This window comes from Phaenicophaeus curvirostris, chromosome 8 (assembly GCF_032191515.1).
Source record: "Phaenicophaeus curvirostris isolate KB17595 chromosome 8, BPBGC_Pcur_1.0, whole genome shotgun sequence".
Lineage (NCBI taxonomy): Eukaryota > Metazoa > Chordata > Aves > Cuculiformes > Cuculidae > Phaenicophaeus > Phaenicophaeus curvirostris.
This window is the reverse complement of record NC_091399.1, coordinates 13262803-13281392: the sequence shown is the minus strand read 5'-3', so window position 1 is coordinate 13281392 and position 18590 is coordinate 13262803. Positions and strand designations below refer to the sequence as shown.

Sequence of the window (18590 nt, the reverse complement as noted above, 5' to 3'; positions counted from 1 at the left end):
ACCTGTGACCATTTAGTGGGACACATTTTATTTTAGGACAGAGTCATCAGCACATCTACCTCACTTATACTACTGAGAGACACTCTTAGACAAGCAGAAAGTTTGCAGATGCCTTTTCTGGCTATTGTTACCTATTTTAGTTTTTAGCAAAGAGGAAGGCAGCTTTTCCTAGAGCCTTTCTTTTCCAAACAAGTTAGTGATACTGGTGTCTCTACCAAGGTTTTTCTTTTCCAAAGGGTCTGGAAGAAAAATGCTATTTTACCAAGTACCTTCAAAGCTGGATGAACCTTTCTGATCTTAATAGTTAATTGAAATAACTGAATTAATTTTTTCATCAGGAGAATTTGACATCTCACTGTAATGGTGGCATCTTCTGTTTTCATCTGCCGTGTATCTTCCATCTTCCATTGGTTGTGTTTTGGTGCCACTTAGCTAAAGCAGGAAGACTGAAGAACCATCAGCCAATAGCTGAGACCTGTGTCCCAACTTCTCTGTTTCTTTTGCCTTCTGGCCTGAAAGTTTGGAGAGCACAATCTTATGTCTAAAGCTTAAGCTCTAGCACTGTATGTTCTGTAACCTTTTCTTTCTTTTTCTAATCCTGTACATAAGAGTGAAAAAAGTGAACAAGTTCAATTAAAGAACAAAGTTTGGCTGGGGGCAAGAGGAAGATGTGGAAGAAACAGGAAAAGCCTTTCCTGCAGGGATCTCAGCATCTCTGAATGTGAAAGCCCAGATTCAGCTCATCTAATTTTAGACACTACTGAGATGCTGGTCTCTTTTGGCAGAAATCAGAAAGAGAGAGTGAGTGTGTGTGTGTGTGTGTGAGCGAGCATGCCAAAAGGCAATCCAGCCCACCTGGAAACCAGATTACATCCCGATGATTCCTCTCTCCTGCTGTTTATTTTCTAATTTAGGCACTAAAGTATGTGAAATTAGTGAAGGGAATCCAAATCCAAGTGCCATCCATGTTTCTCAGCACCTTGTAGAGAAAGACCCTCTTTGTTGAGCAGAAGACTCCTACTGACATCAGACAAGGAAGGCTCCTCCTTGCCAACTAATTCTTATGGTTGAGAGACTCAAACAGAAATATGATTGTATTCAGTATTTCTAAGGCACAATTTTTTTTCTTGCAAATGTGATTAGTCCCTCTGTTTTCATGCTTCATACAGAGACCTTTTCACTGTCAAGAGATTTGGTGGACAGAATTCAATGCTGCTTAGGTTTTATCTGTCTTAAATTCTGTGTCCTTTGCTGTTTCCCATTAAATCTTGAAGTCTGGAGGTACATGGTGATTGTGTTTAGGATCACACCCACATTGTACATTGTAATTTTAGTGGTTTTGGTAAGTTTTCCTTTGAAAAAGTCACACATGATCTGCAAACAGCACTTCCAGCAGTGATTTTACCATGTGGCATGATGCCCATTTTAACTGGCAGATCAATTTAAGTAGTAATCTCTGTTTTGCCTGCTTAGGAATTGTATCAAACAGGTAGCGAGTTCAAGACAGGCAAATGGAGTTTACAGTTGCTCTGTTTCCCTGAAGGCACACACTGTGTGCCCAAGTTACTTCCAGATCTCTTTTCTGTTACCTCAAAAGCATGTTCCCTTTTCTGACTTTGTGCATGTGCATAATTGATTAGTTTTTCTTTTGTCATGCATGCACCCTTATCTTCTTGCTCCTCTTTTACTGTGAGCCTCTCAACCCTCCATTTCGTTATTTCCCTTCCCTCTAATAATTGAGTAAACCTAGGGCATTAATGACCATCAAAAAGGGAAAATAAGTGATATTCTTCTTAGCTTTTGTAACTCAAAATTCTGCCTGGTGAATCTGTTTCTTAACATCATCCACCCCCAAAAGAATTCCAAAAGAATACTTGTTTGTAAAAGATCTGCTTGCTTTTGTTGTTACAAATAACACCGAAAATTTCCATGTCCTGTTTTAAAAGACTAACGCTTCCGCTTGTTGCCAATTAAAGTGAAGCCAGGCTGCCTTCAGATGGAGCACACTTTGCAGCTAGGATGATGCGTGGCATGGTGCCACAGTGTGTCAGCTAAAAATGGCTGGTTTTGCTAAGAATAGCCTCTGTGCCATTGAGAAGAGTGAGCGAGATCTGGCTATTTGGAGGTGATGCTTGACTGCGGGCAGCATGGGGTCTTGGCCTGACTTTTCATGAGGCAAAAATGGTCCATGAGTCTTCAGGGAAAATGGAAGTTTATTTGCTGTTTTGGAGAAAATCGTTACTAGTTCTGAAAAATATTTGCAGCAGCATTATTAATCCTTAAAAATTGAAAGCAGTGACAAAATTTTCAGAGTTTCTTTATTTTTCACCACAGTAATTCAGAGCATAAATAATTGTAATGTGCTATCTATGACCAAGTATCACAAAAATGTTCATCATCCTTACTTAAAATAAATGCTACCTCAGCATGGATATTGATGTTTCTTTTAACTTTACAGAAATCAGTGGAGATGCCTGTTGCATTACAGCTTCCTTGTGATTTCAGAGTCCTCTGTCCCTACTACACAGTTATTTGTTACGTAGATTTATAAAATCTACATATTTCTAGTTGTCTATGTCTTAACAGATTTTCGGAAATTTCCTGCTCTTGCAGGCTCTTTATTGTCACAGAAAAAAGATTTTTTTCTGTCACTGGGTACCTACTTTTTTGTGAATCTCTGTTTCCCTATCACTTTAATTAACAAGAGCTCAGAACTGATGACGCATTTGTCTCATAGAATACAGCAGTGAATGTTTCCAAACATCTCATGTTCTTTCAAAGGCATAATCTACACGTCTGAACCTTTTAAAGCAAGGGGTTTATTTAACGTTGGTAGTTTTTAAAATATCCATGTGTCCTGTGTTATAATAAAACTAATTTAAAAAAAAATAGAAGCAAATATGGCATCTTACATAGGGTATAACTTTATCTCCAGGATAACTTTCCTGATATCAGAGCATTATTTTGGTGAGGCATCATTACCTTCTGTGTTACCTTCTGTGAGTAAAACCACAAGGAATTTTTTGAAGGAGTTGTTTCTAGAAATTAATCTAGAATTCTTGCTTGCATCTATCCTGGTCTGGTGTCCATGAAGCTGTTTGGAATCCCTAGCACTGCTTTAAGAATGTCGTTCCTTGCACCATGTCCCAGAAAAAGAAGGACATTGAAGAAGAGAAAGTGTACAAACTACGGCATTTTTTTGGTCTCTCTTCTTTCCCTCTTCCCTCCTTAGTCTCAGCATTTCTGGAGTGTGATGTGAAGTAATTTCTTGTGACTGCATTATCATAGAATCATAGAGTCACCAGGTTGGAAAAGACCTCTTGGATTATTGAGTCCAACCATTCCTATCTGCCACTAAACCATGTCCCTGAGCAACTTGTCTACCCTTCTTTTAAATACCTCCAGGGATACCACCTCCCTGGGCAGCCTGTTCCAGTGCCCAATGACCCTTTCTGTGAAATTTTTTTTCCTGGTATCCAGTCTGAACCTCCCCTGGCGGAGCTTGAGGCCATTCCCCCTTGTCCTGTCCCCTGTCACTTGGGTGAAGAGACCAGGTCCCTCCTCTCCACAACCTCCTTTCAGGTAGTTGTAGAGAGCAATGAGGTCTCCCCTCAGCCTCCTCTTCTCCAGGCTAAACAACCCCAGCTCTCTTAGCCGCTCCTCTTAAGCTCCTTCACCAGCTTCGTTGCTCTTCTCTGGACTCACTCCAGAGCCTCAACATCCTTCTTGTGGTGAGGGGCCCAGAACTGAACACAGGATTCGAGGAGCAGTCTCACCAGTGCCGAGTACAGAGGGAGAATAACCTCCCTGGACCTGCTGGTCATGCCGTTTCTGATCCAAGCCAAGATGCCATTGGCCTTCTTGGCCACCTGGGCACACTGCTGGCTCATGTTCAGTCGGCTGTCAACCAACACCCCCAGGTCTTTCTCCTTCTGGCAGCTTTCCAGCCAGACTTCTCCTAGTCTGTAGCACTGCACAGGGTTGTTGTGTCCCAGGTGCAGGACCCGGCATTTGGCCTTGTTAAACCTCATGCCATTGGTCTCAGCTCATCTCAGCCCTTATCCCTTGCTTTAGATCTCAGTCTTTAACTGGAAAGGAATGTGCTGAATGAGAAGGTTTCGTTGCAAGATCTTTTGCTTCCCTACTGGAGGTGAAGCCATAATTATGTCTGTGACTGGGTTGTAGAGGAGAATAGGTAAAATAAAATACTGAATTATGAATAATAGTGGACCTGTATGTATTTTGCTTTCTCACGCTGGATGAATAATCTTTAATTTTTTAAGAAAAAGAAAACAATACTTTATAGATTTAAACTATAGTCGATACTTTTCTTCTCTTGAAACTTTATACATATTGATATATTGAGTAGCTGGTAGGTATGAAATTACATATATGCTGCCATTTATCAAAAGATTATTTATTTCTCACTTTGAGGACAATTAGTAGCAGCGGCCTTGTTAAACTTCCTGTCTTAATATCGATCAGCATGCACTTATTGCAGAAAGTTGTGCTTCTAAAAGGTCTAGCATTAAATAAGAAGCTGACATTTTAGAGATTGACTTTCATGCCAAATCAAGAATGTAACCATCTTACACTGAAATCTTTTAGCATTCACGTATTTTGTCTGCATTTTCATGCTAAAGTAGTACATTTTGTGAGGATAACAGCAAGCAGAAGAGAACAGTTCAAGGACTTATTTTTACTTTGTTTGGTCCTATCTGTACTGTCTGCACCTTTTTGTGGTTTCAGTGATCAGCATTTGCCACAAATCTATAGGTAGCAGACCACTTGCAGGATGAGTTTTCTACGTGGTGCAGAAACCGAAGAGCATGTATGTGATGTATACAAAAAGGGACATATCCTTATGCTGGCTACTGTTGTTCCTTAGCCATACCTTACACGCTGGCTTGATGGCTCAGCAGTGGCTTGTGGAGAGCGGGAGATGCTTGTATTTAAGTATGTTGAACTCTTACATTCTGAACAAGATGAGAGGTGGTTTCTTGGGGTACAGTGTGCCTGAAAATTCAAAGAATTTGAAGTAGCAAAAGCTGAATCCCAGTTCACGTTTTGATATAGACACATTAAGTAATACTTATTATCTAAGAAGAACTAGTTGGAAGAAGCAAAATAATCAAGTACACTTTTTTGTTGCTTTATTTTATAGAAAAAACCCAACATGACAGCAGTCTATTAAGGCTTTATAAAGTTCTAGTGCAACAAGAAAGGGGTGTTACCATAGCATTTCTTGTGGTAATAAATTTAAATGGTCTGGTTGTTATTAGAATGCTGATCAGGAAGGAAACAGAAGTCTGTCCTTTTTTCATAAAAAGGTATAAAAAAGGTTACACACTTCAAAATGCAGAAAAGACAGAAATTAAAAGCTTAAATAACTGCAAACAGCAGGATACGTCAGTAATGGAAGGACTTCTTAAATGACTTTGACAGCTTTTGCAGGTGCTCATACTATGTCACTTGCCTAGTGGAGCACTGAAAAAGATTTATGGTTCTCCTTTTGCAATTTATTACGAGTTTGTTTCTTTCTTTTTCTTTCTTTGCAAAGTAGTCTGGACATACCCCTCCCTTGCAATTGTTTTTATTACAGCTCCTAGAGGAAAGTCACCTATTCAAAAACACGTGTTCCTTGGCTTGCTCACAGAGCTGTAAATTCTGAGGAATGTTTACAGCCAGATATTTTCCTTTCTTCCCTTTTTGCTTTTTCTTCTTTGTATGTAAATCCCATTTTATTTGGTTTAGTTCTTGAAAGTCTTCCTGTATAATTTTATACCCCTAGACATTTAAATTGGTAACAAAAATATTTTTTCAAAGAGAGAGTCTGACCATCAGGAACTAGAAGGTTTTGGTTTTGTTTTTTTTCCTTAGGTTTATCAACATATGCTCTGTTGTATTCCTTTATATTATGTTATTCTTGTTATTCTAACACACTTGCATGATACTATTTGTAGAGGTTCTGAGGGGCCACTTGTATCCCTGTGGTGTTTGCTGATTCTAATTAATTTAGTTTGGCTCCCGTTTCTCAAAGACACAAGATTTCTCTTCTTTATTCCTTTTTCTATTTTTTCTTTTAGAATTTTCTTTTAAATTATTTTTTTAAATTCAATAATCTTTGAAATATTACTTATTATTTCAAAAATCAGTGAATGTTATTTTATGGGATTTTATTCCATTGACAATTAATCCATCTACAGATGAACAAGTGTTAGGTTCAGTTTTGTTTTCTGCAATGTCTCAGCATTTTTAAAGAACCTTCTTTCCTGCAAAATCTTCTCTTTATATTCGTGGAAGTAAATGTAATGGCAGCATTTAATTCTTATGCAAATTCCGAGAAAGTGAGACAGAGAGGGTTTTGCCCTTCAAAAGTCAGTTCCAGGTTTAGAGATTTAATTGCAATGAATGTCATGTCAGAATTTTCTTGGGTAAATAGTGAATTAACCAGTGTTACTGAAACGAAGAATTTTAATTGTCCCAACTTTTAAACTGAAAGCAATGACTGTAGTTGTTGAAGTAGTCTGTAAGATAGCCAGTTAACAATATCGTTTAAAACAAGAGAGGTTAACCTCCCTTTCTTTACAAGCGGGGATTACACCACTGACAGGAATTGCACAGCTCACAGAACTGGGAAAGAGTTAGAAATTCAGTGGCTTCTTTCTCTGCCTTCCATCCTATAACTTTCACTCAGTATGAAGCCTAGTTTGGGTTCTTTCATAGTTTTTAATGCTCTATTAATTCTCTCATTTTCTAGCCACTGTTACTTGGTTGAATACATTAAGAACCATATGTTTACTCTTTGTGGGTGAAGAACTGTGTAAAGTGTTGTTAATTAAATCCTCTTTTGTTGAACAAGGACAAACTTGTCAGTCTATAAGGAGTGAACATAGACATGTTCCTGACAATAATGGGGAGACAAAAAGTTACAGAGAGTGTCCTGATACTTGTAGAACACTGACAAAATCTGTAATGGATAGTAAAATCCTCACAAGCTCCTTATAATCTGAAATTAAGGCATATTTCTTCCCCATCATGGTCTTGTTTCAGGTTTAGGCATTTGATGAACTGCATGATGAATCACAGAATCACAGAATAACCAGGTTGGAAGAGACCCACTGGATCGAGTCCAACCGTTCCTATCAAACACTAAACCATATCCCTCAGCACCTCATCCACCCGTGCCTTAAACACCTCCAGGGAAGGTGACTCAACCACCTCCCTGGGCAGCCTGTTCCAGTGCCCAATGACCCTTTCTGTAAAGAATTTTTTCCTAACGTCTAGCCTAAACCTCCCCTGGTGGAGCTTGAGGCCATTCCCTCTTGTCCTGTCCCCTGTCACTTGGAAGAAGAGGCCAGCACCCTCCTCTCTACAACCTCCTTTCAGGTAGTTGTAGAGAGCAATGAGGTCTCCCCTCAGCCTCCTCTTCTCCAGGCTAAACAACTCCAGCTCTCTTAGCCGCTCCTCATAAGGCCTGTTCTCCAGCCCCTTCACCAGCTTTGTTGCTCTTCTCTGGACTCGTTCCAGAGCCTCAACATCCTTCTTGTGGTGAGGGGCCCAGAACTGAACACAGGATTCGAGGAGCGGTCTCAACAGTGCTGAGTACAGAGGGGCATGAGAGGGGTACAGAGGGGCATGAGAGGTGGGCAGTGGCACTTCTTTTTACTTGTATGATTTTCTTTAAAGTTAGCTAACACTGTTTTCCCTTTGCACAAATTCTATCCATGTCTTTAAATTGCGGTCAGTTTTCCAAAGTTCAGAATCTCTTTGGTGGATTCATTGCCTGCTAAGCTGATCTCTTCAGGTTTTTGGTACAAAACAAGTGTAAGAGATGCGCAGAGCTTAAGACAGTCATTGTGAAGCACAAGTGACTAAATTTCCTGACTTAAATGTTCTGCTAAAGACACTTTTTCAAGCATTGTAGAAATCTTTAGCTTAGTTCTGTTTGTTGAATAATAATGTGGTATAACAGGTTAGTGAATACTCATCATGATAGTGCCTCATTTCACAGCACACCAGCTACTCTGCACAAGTTCCCCAAGGGATGCTCTGAGTATACACTAACCTTGAGTAACTGTAATTTACAGTAAATTATCCTGCACAAAGGCAGGATAATTTTCAGTGCACGGATTTTGAGCTGGCGTGCTTCTTACGCAGCAATTCTGTTTAACATGCTAACATAAATATAGCTGAGTAAAAAGGCTCTTGACTTCTTTTGTATTTGCTACTTCAAAAATCCATTTTTCTTCATGCTCAGTAGACCGCATCAACCAAAACATGGCGAATATTTCTGTCGGAAAGTAGTCAACCACAGTGCTTTTTATGATACACTTGGAAGAAAGGGTAAGAATGAGTGATGCATTTCCTCCAGTACCCAGTCTTCTGCTAATCAAGGCTTTGCATAACTAATATGGCACTCCAGGCTTTGCATAAATAATAAAGCCCTCCCCAGGCCATGAAGAAAAATGGTTCTTATGCTTTTTAATTGGTGAAGCTTGAGGACTTTGTGTCCTCGTAAAGTGACCTTTAGAAACTTGATCGATATGTGGTTTTCCTCATCAAGTGCTCAGGAAGCCTTAATGAGTAAGCTGGCATCTAGTCTCCAAACAAGTAATGCTGAAATATAAAAAATAAACAAAAAAGTAATGTTAATTTTCTGTCCTTCAGACTCGTTTCAACCAGCATCTCAGTAACCAGGTTTTAGTCTTGGATGGAGACTACGATGATGAAATGGAGAGAACGAGCAAGTAAGAAGCCTGTTTGGATTGTTTATATGTATGGGAGAAAGGGTAAATTGTGTTATTGAGCAAAGCTGAGTTCAAATGACGCGTTTTTCTCCTGTCCAGGCCACTAGATGAATGATTGATGATGTCAAGTAGTTTAAGATTAAATCTGCCTTTACAAAGAGGGACAGTCTATTACATCTTTTCGTTGTTTGTAGTGCCTAGATGAGCTTGACATAATGCTTGGTCTTCCCAAACTCAAGGTAAAAAAATAAACTTCATACACAAAGAAGCAGTGAAATGAGATTCGTCAACATGGTGGGCAGTGACCTCAGCAAATGTATTCTTTAAGTTTTGTGTTGTGGTCATGACAATGGAAATATTTATGAAGAGTGAGAAAGAATTATTGCCTGCTAAGTTACATATCAAGGTCTTCCTGTCTGTGAGTTAAAGGAAAATTATAGGTTGAGGCTTAAGCTGCATTGAGGCACCCTCTGAATTCAGGAGACAATTTTTGGTAATGAACATGTGGATATGAACCATGAAGGACCCTGAAAGCAAAGTCAAGCAGCTTAAGCCATGATGTAGTGGGGAAGAGGAAGCTACTGCAGTGTTCAAAGGATATCATCAAAGCAGTGAACCATGGAAATACCCTTAGTGTAGTAATATTCTAGCTAGACAGAGAGGGAAAGACTGCAATAGTATGGGGGTCAGAAGTTAAGGGTATTGCAATGAGTGAAAAATAGGAGACAAAAGCACCAGTTCTGCTTGGAGATAGAGAGTATTCCAGTAAATCTGGTCATACAATAGAAGAAAAGTTGGAGTACAGGAGTCTTGCCACTAGATTAAAGTATGTGGATAGTCAGCTGGAGAGGTGTAACAATACTGATATGTAGACAAGGAAAAAGAGGATCCAGTTTTGGAATAACGGTAAAATTTGGAGGGAAGACTTGGGAAGTCATATTAAGGGTGTCTTGAAATAACAGTTATAGTGGCTGAGGAAGAGCCGGGAGATGGGAAAACCAGGTACTGGTAACTACATCTCCATAGATATCATAGATCTATGTTTAAGAAAATTCTTGAGTAGAGGGAAATTCTGTGTTTATGTTACCTTTCAAAAGTCTTTGAATGCATTCTCTTGCTTACTTTCAGCAGTGACTGCAATAAAGTGGCTTTTATGTTCCTATCTGATGGAAAAGTTTCTGTTTTCAGGTTGTCATCAGAAGACAGTGAAGAAGCTTCTGCATACTTTTATGATAGTGATGATTCTGGTGAGACTGGAATAACTCCTCAGCATCAAGGAGAAATGGACTTGCTTGGGGAGATTTTGGACACACTGAGCACACACAGTTCAGATCAAGGAAAGCTCTCAGGAGCAAAGAGCTTGGATTTCTTTAGGTCAATGGATGACATTGATTACAAGACTGCGGTTAGTCTTCTGCTTTCATTTGAAAAAAACTCTCCTTATAGTGGAATCCTACACTTGTGGAATAAACCACATACAGCTCAGATCGTGCAACACGGTCCACAGAACTGCTAGTGTGTCCTCCTAGGTCTATGTAACAGTTCACTCAAGCTGTCCACTGCATGGTGGTATTTCATCAGCAAAAATGGTTAAATGGTTACACCATTGCCCAGTTCACCAAGTCATCTTGGAACACTATTTTTCTCTTGGAACAGTAGCTGTTTGTAGAACTGTGAATAATGTAATAATTTACTTAACCAAATAGTTTATCTTCAGCTGTTCAGTCTGGTATTCCCAGAGGTGGTGTTAGTCTTTTTTATACAGTTTAGAAGTTGTTTATTTCCATTTTCACCTTCCATCCCTGAGCTAGTCATAGGGATATAGTGATGTTTCAGTCTTGATCAAGTCATGCTAGCATCATACTCCAGAGCTTCCTAAGAGAGCTTCTTGCTTCTCTTTTATGTGGAGTTGCACAGGACCTGTAGTGTCAACAGGCTGCTTGTGTACAACTTTAAAACCCACAGCAGGTCACTGCTGTGATGTTAGCCAAAATAACGTTAGTAGATTTGAATTCCAGCTCATACCAGCTGTCCAATATTTGCTTTTGCTAAAAGGGATCCTACAGCAGAGGATTTGTTACTGGAACAGCAAATTCTGATGCAGATGTTTAAAGAGCTTGTTAAATTTTATATTATGAATGTCACACAGGGGTCACATAAAATACCCATTTTTGTTTCTCAAAAAAATTTTAATATTGAAAGTTGGTATAATCAATTACTGAAGCAAAGAGGAAATGCCATCTGGTTTTAGTTGTAGTCCAGCTCCTTGTCATATTATGGGTACAAACCAACAAAATGTGTCTTTGTTCACTGCATGTGTAAAGACTGAATGGACAAGGACAGCAGAAATCCTTCCCCGTAAAAAATGGGGATGCTTAGGATAAGAGGTTTTGAGGAGGAAGTGTAAAAACACTTGATCTTAAATTGTTTCTGGGATTGTGGTTTTGTAACATTGAACCTCAAAGGGAGTACATGATTTAGGAACACTCAAAATGCATTACGGTATTTTTATTTCAAAAGTGCCAGTATAGAGATGTTTCTTGTGACGTTGACTATAAACACATTCATTCTTTCAGAACAAGTCAAATGCACCAAGTGAGAGCAACCTTACCCTGCTGTGCAGCAGCACTAATGATCAAGCAGAGTGGAACCTGGGTCAGGATGACAGTGTCCTCCATGGGAAGCAGCTCCCTCCATCGCCAAGGAGGCAAGTTTCTTCTGGTGGCCATAGAGAATCTCTCTCAAGGCTGGAAGAAGAATGTAGTGACAATACCTTTGTTGCTGACAAAATGGACACCACTAGTATGACATCCGTATCTCCAGTACTATCAAGTGTCCAGTTTTCTTCTCTAGAAAGTTTCAAAGGAGGCTATTGTTCCTATAAGGATGCAAAGCAGAATGCAAGACTAAGCAATACCTCAGAAGATCACGTCCCAGGAAGTCCTGCTCAACATCCATCCATCCTGGTCCCTTGGGAGAAAGATAAGAAGAAAGGAAATGAAACTCCAGAAGAGGGTGGGCTTCTTCAAGAAGTGGTATCATTATGTAAACTGAGTTCTGCTTTTCACTATGGTTTAAATATTTCAAAGGATAGCTTATCCAGCAGTAGCAGTGGGAATAAAACGTAAGTAAACTATGAGAAGAAAAAGACTGACTCCCATCAGAAATTAAAGGGAGAATACTCAGGACTCCATATAACATGATAACCAAAAGATGAAAAAGGAATAAGAGATCTTTGATTATAAAAATAATTCTCTTCAGTTGAGCATGCATTTTCTGCTACTGGGGCATCTGCTTCTGTGTTTACGGAGTTTATTTGTTGGCTGTAGCTAGGTCTGCAAAATGGAACTAAATATGAATGCACTCTTAAATCAGGTACTAGTTTAGTCTTTGTTAAAAATACAGCAGGTGTATGGTGCTTCCTAGCATTTGCTTCCTCTAAGCAGCAGGAAAGGTATCACCTAACAGGTGATCCGATTTTGAAGGTACTGTATTATTCCCATTAAGCATGAAATGAACAAATCAATCTGCTTTCTCTGAAATGTACAAATGTTAATATTTGTGATCAATAATAATTGCCTTAATCTTTTGAGAAGAGGTTTAACTGTCTTAGAAGATGAATGCAAGTCTACAAAACAGCAATAATGTTTTTACATGGCAAGAATTTGCTTCAGCAAATGGGGAGGGAAGGAAACTTTTTTTATATTGAGGATTTTCCTGTGAATATAACTTGGAACTTACTCTGAAGTAAAACTGTGGCCCTGTCTTCCAGACTTCGAAAAAGTAGCGCATGCTTTTCTCTCTCTGTAAATGACAAGAAGTGCTGAATTATAATGTGACATTTATTAACTTCTGTTTACAACTAAGACACTTTAAAGACTATTATCCAATTTCCCTAGGCAGATTATTTCACCTAAAAATTCTCAGAAAGAGAAGTAGAATTGGTAGATTATTTTTTATTTTCTACATTTTAATAGTGTTTGAAAAATCTATTTGTGCCTCTTCTGAACTATTTTCTTTCCATTTTTTTAGCTACCTTTTTGAAGGTAGATTGAATTATTGTTACATAGAAGTCATATTTAGTTAAATTATTAGTCATGACTGAAAATTACTTGTAACACTAGAAAACTAAAATTACAGATGCAGCTCAAGTTTGCATATATCCAATTCTCATTTTAGACAAGATGAAAAACCAACAATCTCATTCTATATTCAGTGAAGGAGGATAAATTTACTTAGAATAAGCATTTGTCCTCTTTCTGGCAGTGTTCCTGAGGAATATTTGGATATTTGAAGTCTGAAAATTCTTGCTGCCATATGAAGCAGCTGTTTCCCTTTTTTTAATAATTATTATTTTATTTTCCTGCCCTTTTCTTTTTCCACTTCCTCACCTTACCGTGCATGCATTGTCCTCACAGTAGCTTAGAACAGGGAAAACATGATGTAAGTTTCAGCAGATTGGAATTGTTGACTTTGAAGGATAATTGTGGTGCAGTTAGCAGAAGTAACACGTCGGCATAAAATGAACTGTACCTGAGAAGAATGCTCTTCTGCTTTTCTAAACTCATGTCAGAAACCTTTTTTTTTACTTTCCTCTTTGGCATGAATAGTTAGTCTTAATCTCAGTATAGGCCTGAATGAGCACGTTCATGAGGTCAACGTTTGGATCAGATTGCACTTATCTTAATAGTAGTTTGTAACAAAATTTAGTATCAGTTGCCACATTGAGATTTATGAATGAATTTTCCTTCTAGCTAACACAAGTGGAAAGGTTGATTTTGGCTGCCTTATTACAAGGCAGCTGACCTAAGAGAATGGATCCATATCATTACAGAGGTGATGTTAGATGCTGTACCAAAGAGTTGCAGTAAACCGAGACCTAGGTTTTGTTAGTGCAAGTTTCAGCTTCTTTCAGAATAGGAAGAGTTGGGCCAGTATTTGTCATTGAGGATAAACCTCCACAATTATTTTTTTTTAATCAGTGCAGTAAAAGTAAAATGTGGTGAAATTGGAAATCCTACAGAAATATCTGTGTCTGATGAGAGCGTGAACATTCCTGAGAACATCTGCAATCTGCATAGCTGGACAGTCTCAGTATTCCAGACTTAAAATCTGTAAGTCCAGAGGTCTACACTGCAAAGTATTTATCTATGCTAACATGGTATGTTGTGGATTTTTTTTCAATAAGATAAAAATATTATTTGGCAAAATATTTTTTCACTATTAAAAATCAAAAATGTCATAAAAATTATTTAAAATTCTCACTGTAAACTTTCCAGGAGGGACAGACCAGGTAGCTTAGGTGCTCTATAGATGAAAAAGCTGCAAGGCAACCTCATGGAAACTTGTTTAGTGGTGGTATTAATCACTCTATAGAGGATATTCTTCTCCCTTGCTGGTACTAAACATTACTCAGATGTAGTGCTGCCAAGCATGTCTAAGAGAAGACAGCCAACACAGGGGGTTAGCTCTTGTAACTTTTCTTTTCCTCTGTCATGTTGTTTCTTATCATGGTTCTATCTAAAATGAGGTTTGGTTTTCTTCATTTATTAAAGGTAATAAGCAGTATTAAAGTCTTAAGGAGAAAAAATAGAAAAAGAATTGGAATATGGCTGTTGTTACTTTCAAAACCATCAAACATGCAAGTCCAGGAATGCTGCCAGAAAATGGTTTTCAAAAATGCTTCTCTGACAGAATAAATCTTACTGGCTTTACATGAGAGTTAGGCACAAAACTCCTATTACCACATAGATTGCCCCATTCTTACCTTTGTGGGAAAAATGTGGAAGCTGTGTGAGACTGCTAATACTCTTATAGTTATGATAAGGGTCATAAGATTGGAAGTCTGATAGTGGAATGTGTCAATATCCAGGCATTGTAGTAATAATTCACCATTTCAGTGAGTGGAAATGCAGACTGAAAAGAAGTAAACAGATGAACTAAGAGATGGAAGATAAAATGTAACTTAGAATTATTTTTATTTCAGTCAAAACGTCAGTTACTACACTTATGCCACATTGTTCCTTTCCTATTTATAAAGCACATAGCTTGCTTTACATAGTTTTTCTTTTTGGGTTTTTTTTTGTTTTCAACCTTGTATAGGTTAAAAAATAACTCAGTGTTATATCTGTGTTGAATTTAACTGTAGGTACATTTTTAACTCTGTAATATTACAGAGTATTTTCCATTTACTATCAGTGATCTTTTAAAAAGGCTAATATTTGTGCCTTATTTAAACAGAATTACCAGTTACCAAATAGTTGAGTCCAAATTGATATTTCCGATTCAACACTGTTGTTCGCTGTCCTTGTGATAATACAAAACTGTTTATTGGCTACATATGCAGTATTTTTATTACCACATTGGGTTCTATACTAGGATAAGTTGTTTTACAAGTTTTATAATTGTATGCATTTTATTTGTGGAAATCCTTCTAAAGTCTTTAAAAATCATCAACATTCATCACCAGCTACTGGTGAAAACTGAATTCTGCTTAGTCAGAGCTCTTGTGGTCTTCAGAGGCATCTCTTTTCTTCAGCATCTCAAAAACCTTCCTATTTCTCCTTCTTAAGGGAGATATCAGGTTGTTTGATTAAGCTTTGTAATCTTTTACTTAAACATAGGAACAAACGTCTGATGCAGAAAGTCAAACTAGGACTTGAATTTAATATCTTCAAGTTTGTTTTGCGTAGATGTCTGCCTGAAATGAGCTGTATCACTCATCTGGTTTGGGAGGAGAAAAATAAGGGCAGTAGAAAGAGAAAGGGATTCCTGGGTTGTTCCAGTGGGGTGTGGTGATGCCGAGTCTGAGAGTCCTCAGGAAGAATAATAACTTTGCGGAAATCCAGATTTCAGGATATTGTTTAATGTTCTAGCTCTGTTGTAGTGATTCCAACGCAGCTGTGTAGGCAAAAGTAATATTGCCTATGCAATTAACCCCCTATGGGATTTGCGGAACGAATAATATGTTGTTGCAGTCAAAGCCTTCCCATCCCTCTGTGTAGAGATGCAACATGTGAAAAACAGTGTAGCTATTCAGGGAAGGACTGTACTGCAGGTGCAAAGGTGATCCCTACCTACCCTCTATGCATGCAGAGGGCAGTCCGCGTAGCGTAGGCAGTGGTTTGCTTTTCCATCCCACATATTTGGGTGTCACGTAGCTCTAAAAATAGTCTTGTTCTGAAGGAAAAATGTAGTTGTAGAAGTTGTTATAGAATGTGTTGAATGAACCCTTCATTGTCATTTAGCATTTCAGTGATGATGCTGCTGTTGGGGTGGGGTCATCAGAAACCCACTGGCTGAAGTCTCCTCTCAGGCATTGTAACGCAGACTTCAGCTGGAGTTTTAGACACATGCTGGGTACTCTTGAAAACCCCACCCAAACTATTAGAGGAGTGACGTAGATCTCAAAACTCTGTTTTAGATGTCTTTTCAGGTTTTAGAATGAGCTAGATTACAACCTTGTGTTCTTGTAAGCGACGTAAAGTCTAGGCAAAAGAACAGTAAAGCCAGGTTTTTAAAATGGCTTCTGTTTCTCCACCTACAATCAGTCACATTCAGTCCTACAATCTTTCATTGGTGCAGCTGTCTAATGGAATAGTTAGGAATGTCTAAAATCTTTTCTCTATGCATGTAATTAATTGAAGAATCATTTCATGCAATAATCAAAGTGCCAGCCTGAGGCCCTTTTACAAATGTGCCGCTGTGTAATGCTGACTGTGGTGACCTGTCTAGCAGAAAGGAGCCCAATAACCACTGACCTCCCTGATGCCACAGGGAGAGGTCAAAGGTGGGTTTTATTTCCAAGGGAGTTAACATCTTCTCTCTTTGGCACCAGGCCTTAATTCAGGTGTTGTGAGAATCCAGCCAGCATATTCCTAACAACAAGTATGGCTAATAAAATTCCGTGAGGCAAGCAGCTTCCTTATTGCAAAGCTCTCAATGGCGAAGGCTGTCTATTCTAATGGTATCGTGGTGAATCTTTGGAGAATGAATGTAGAAATAAATGCACCAGCAAAACCAGTATGAATGGTGATGTGATGTGTCGTCAGTAACTTTTTTTGCTGCTAGTAGATATGTAGGTCTTTGGAAAGCATTGTTTACCTGTTAACAGAATCTGGGCTGAATAGAATGTGTCCTTGTCTCCCCCCAGGGGTATGGACCACAGCTGATCTAAAATTTGTGATCCTCAGGGTGACTGAAAGTAAAGGAATGGAAAAGGGATTATATGGATTTTTGTGCAAAACCTTCCTCCATTTGCTTTATAATGTGTGTATTAGAGTTTTAGTCAGTGACCAATTGGAAGTAGTTGATAGGTCTTTCCTGGAAGCTGCTAAACTTCTTTATTTTAGTAGAGTTGCCTGATGAGTCCACAGCCACCTTAATCAAGAGGCCATCCACCATCCGTGTACTTGGCAGGGCTGTTGCTGTTTTCTGCTGGATTAGAGTATGAAGCAGGTAACACAGTTGGAAGTTACTCCAAGGTTTACTGTAGTAAAGGGTACTCAAATTAACTTGTACTATTATTTAGGTCAATACTAACAACATCTGTATTTAGACTCCAGTAACAGTATTAGCATTTGAAAAATAAGTTGAATTCAAGTATGTTGACATTTATCACGTTTCTATGTGAATTGACATTCTGTTTCTGTTAAAAATAAGGGAGCTACTTGGTTGTTTGGGTGGGAAATGTGTTAACTTTGAAATCTTCAGTGAATTTTGTGCAATATTTCTCCTTGTTTCAAAGTAATTTAGTAGTGCACATCTGCTTTTCAGGCAGATCCTTGAAATGGTATTTTTCAAAAATGTGTAAAATTGCATGTAGCTTTGAAATATGGTTGTATGATAAAAACATGAAGAATATATTCTGACATGGCAAGTGTATATTTTCAGTGACTGAGTATGATTATGGATGTCACATTCTATGGAAATGATAAGGCCTAAGTCAGTGTTCCCATACCAGCAGTTCTAGGTAATTCTTAAAACTATAAACTGGTTAAATTGAAGTAAGGTTAAATATTAAGATTTATGATGTTTAGTTTCTAATGTGGTAATTGTTTATCATTGATAAAAAGATGGGGAGTTAAGCATTGCTTTTCAGTGCCAGCATTGAAGCGAGAGTTCATGGTGATGACCCTATGTATTAAGAATTTAGTTTGTGACATCCCTAATTATCGTAAGTCATTACTTAAAATATCTACTAACGTTGCCAGTATCCTTTTTATTTTTTGTAAATTAATTTCGTTGTATATTGATGTACATTTTGTTTTAACCTTTGATTTTCCCTTGAGAACTTCTTTAAATTAATATACTTGAATGAGGCAATAAAGCACTGTGGAACAGCTAGTCTTGGTGCAGCTCATGCACAAGCACATCACGTCTGTTATTTCATGATTTTTGAGGAGGAAGAGAAATTTGAAATGCTTATATGTTTAACTGACAATTTGTTGGTTTTAGATCTGCATCAGATACGATGAGAAATGCCTCAGCACAGAACAAAACAGTGTTATGTATCCCAGTGTTTCTCATTTTTTGTTTGAACACTTTTTTAGTGACCGTTCAAAACAGTTTCTGATAATGTCCAGGTTTTATTAAGAATTTTAATAATTTTGGAGATTTAAAAAAAAAACAAACAAAAAACCAAAACCAACCAACCAGCATTGTCCTAACAGTTTTAAAGATTTAGTTAGTTACTGACCTTGGATAAAACCAGAACCAAATCTAAGAATTCACTCCATGCTTTTGCACCCTCTGGACTACTGTTCAAAGTCATCTCAAGAAGTGTAATTCAGACCTTAGACTACTGTCAGTAGTGCACTGTATAGATAAAGTAAATGAACT

General features: G+C 38.1%; 2 protein-coding genes across 5 annotated transcripts in view; both read left to right on the top strand.

The window, feature by feature from the left end:
- The window catches only part of DENND1B (DENN domain containing 1B), a 165178-nt gene extending 147368 nt beyond the window's left edge, over positions 1 to 17810 (top strand). For all 3 annotated transcript variants that reach the window (XM_069862529.1, XM_069862528.1, XM_069862530.1), the window contains 3 exons: positions 8671 to 8750; positions 9939 to 10155; positions 11327 to 17810. In XM_069862529.1, the coding sequence (XP_069718630.1) occupies positions 8671 to 8750; positions 9939 to 10155; positions 11327 to 11878 (849 nt within the window). In that variant the 3' untranslated portion in view covers positions 11879 to 17810. The remainder of the gene's footprint in view (positions 1 to 8670; positions 8751 to 9938; positions 10156 to 11326) is intronic.
- LOC138723467 (coagulation factor XIII B chain-like) overlaps positions 13183 to 18590 on the top strand; it is a 206790-nt gene continuing 201382 nt past the window's right edge. For both annotated transcript variants that reach the window (XM_069862533.1, XM_069862531.1), the window contains exon 1: positions 13183 to 13197. The gene's annotated coding sequence lies outside the window, so the exon portion shown is untranslated. The remainder of the gene's footprint in view (positions 13198 to 18590) is intronic.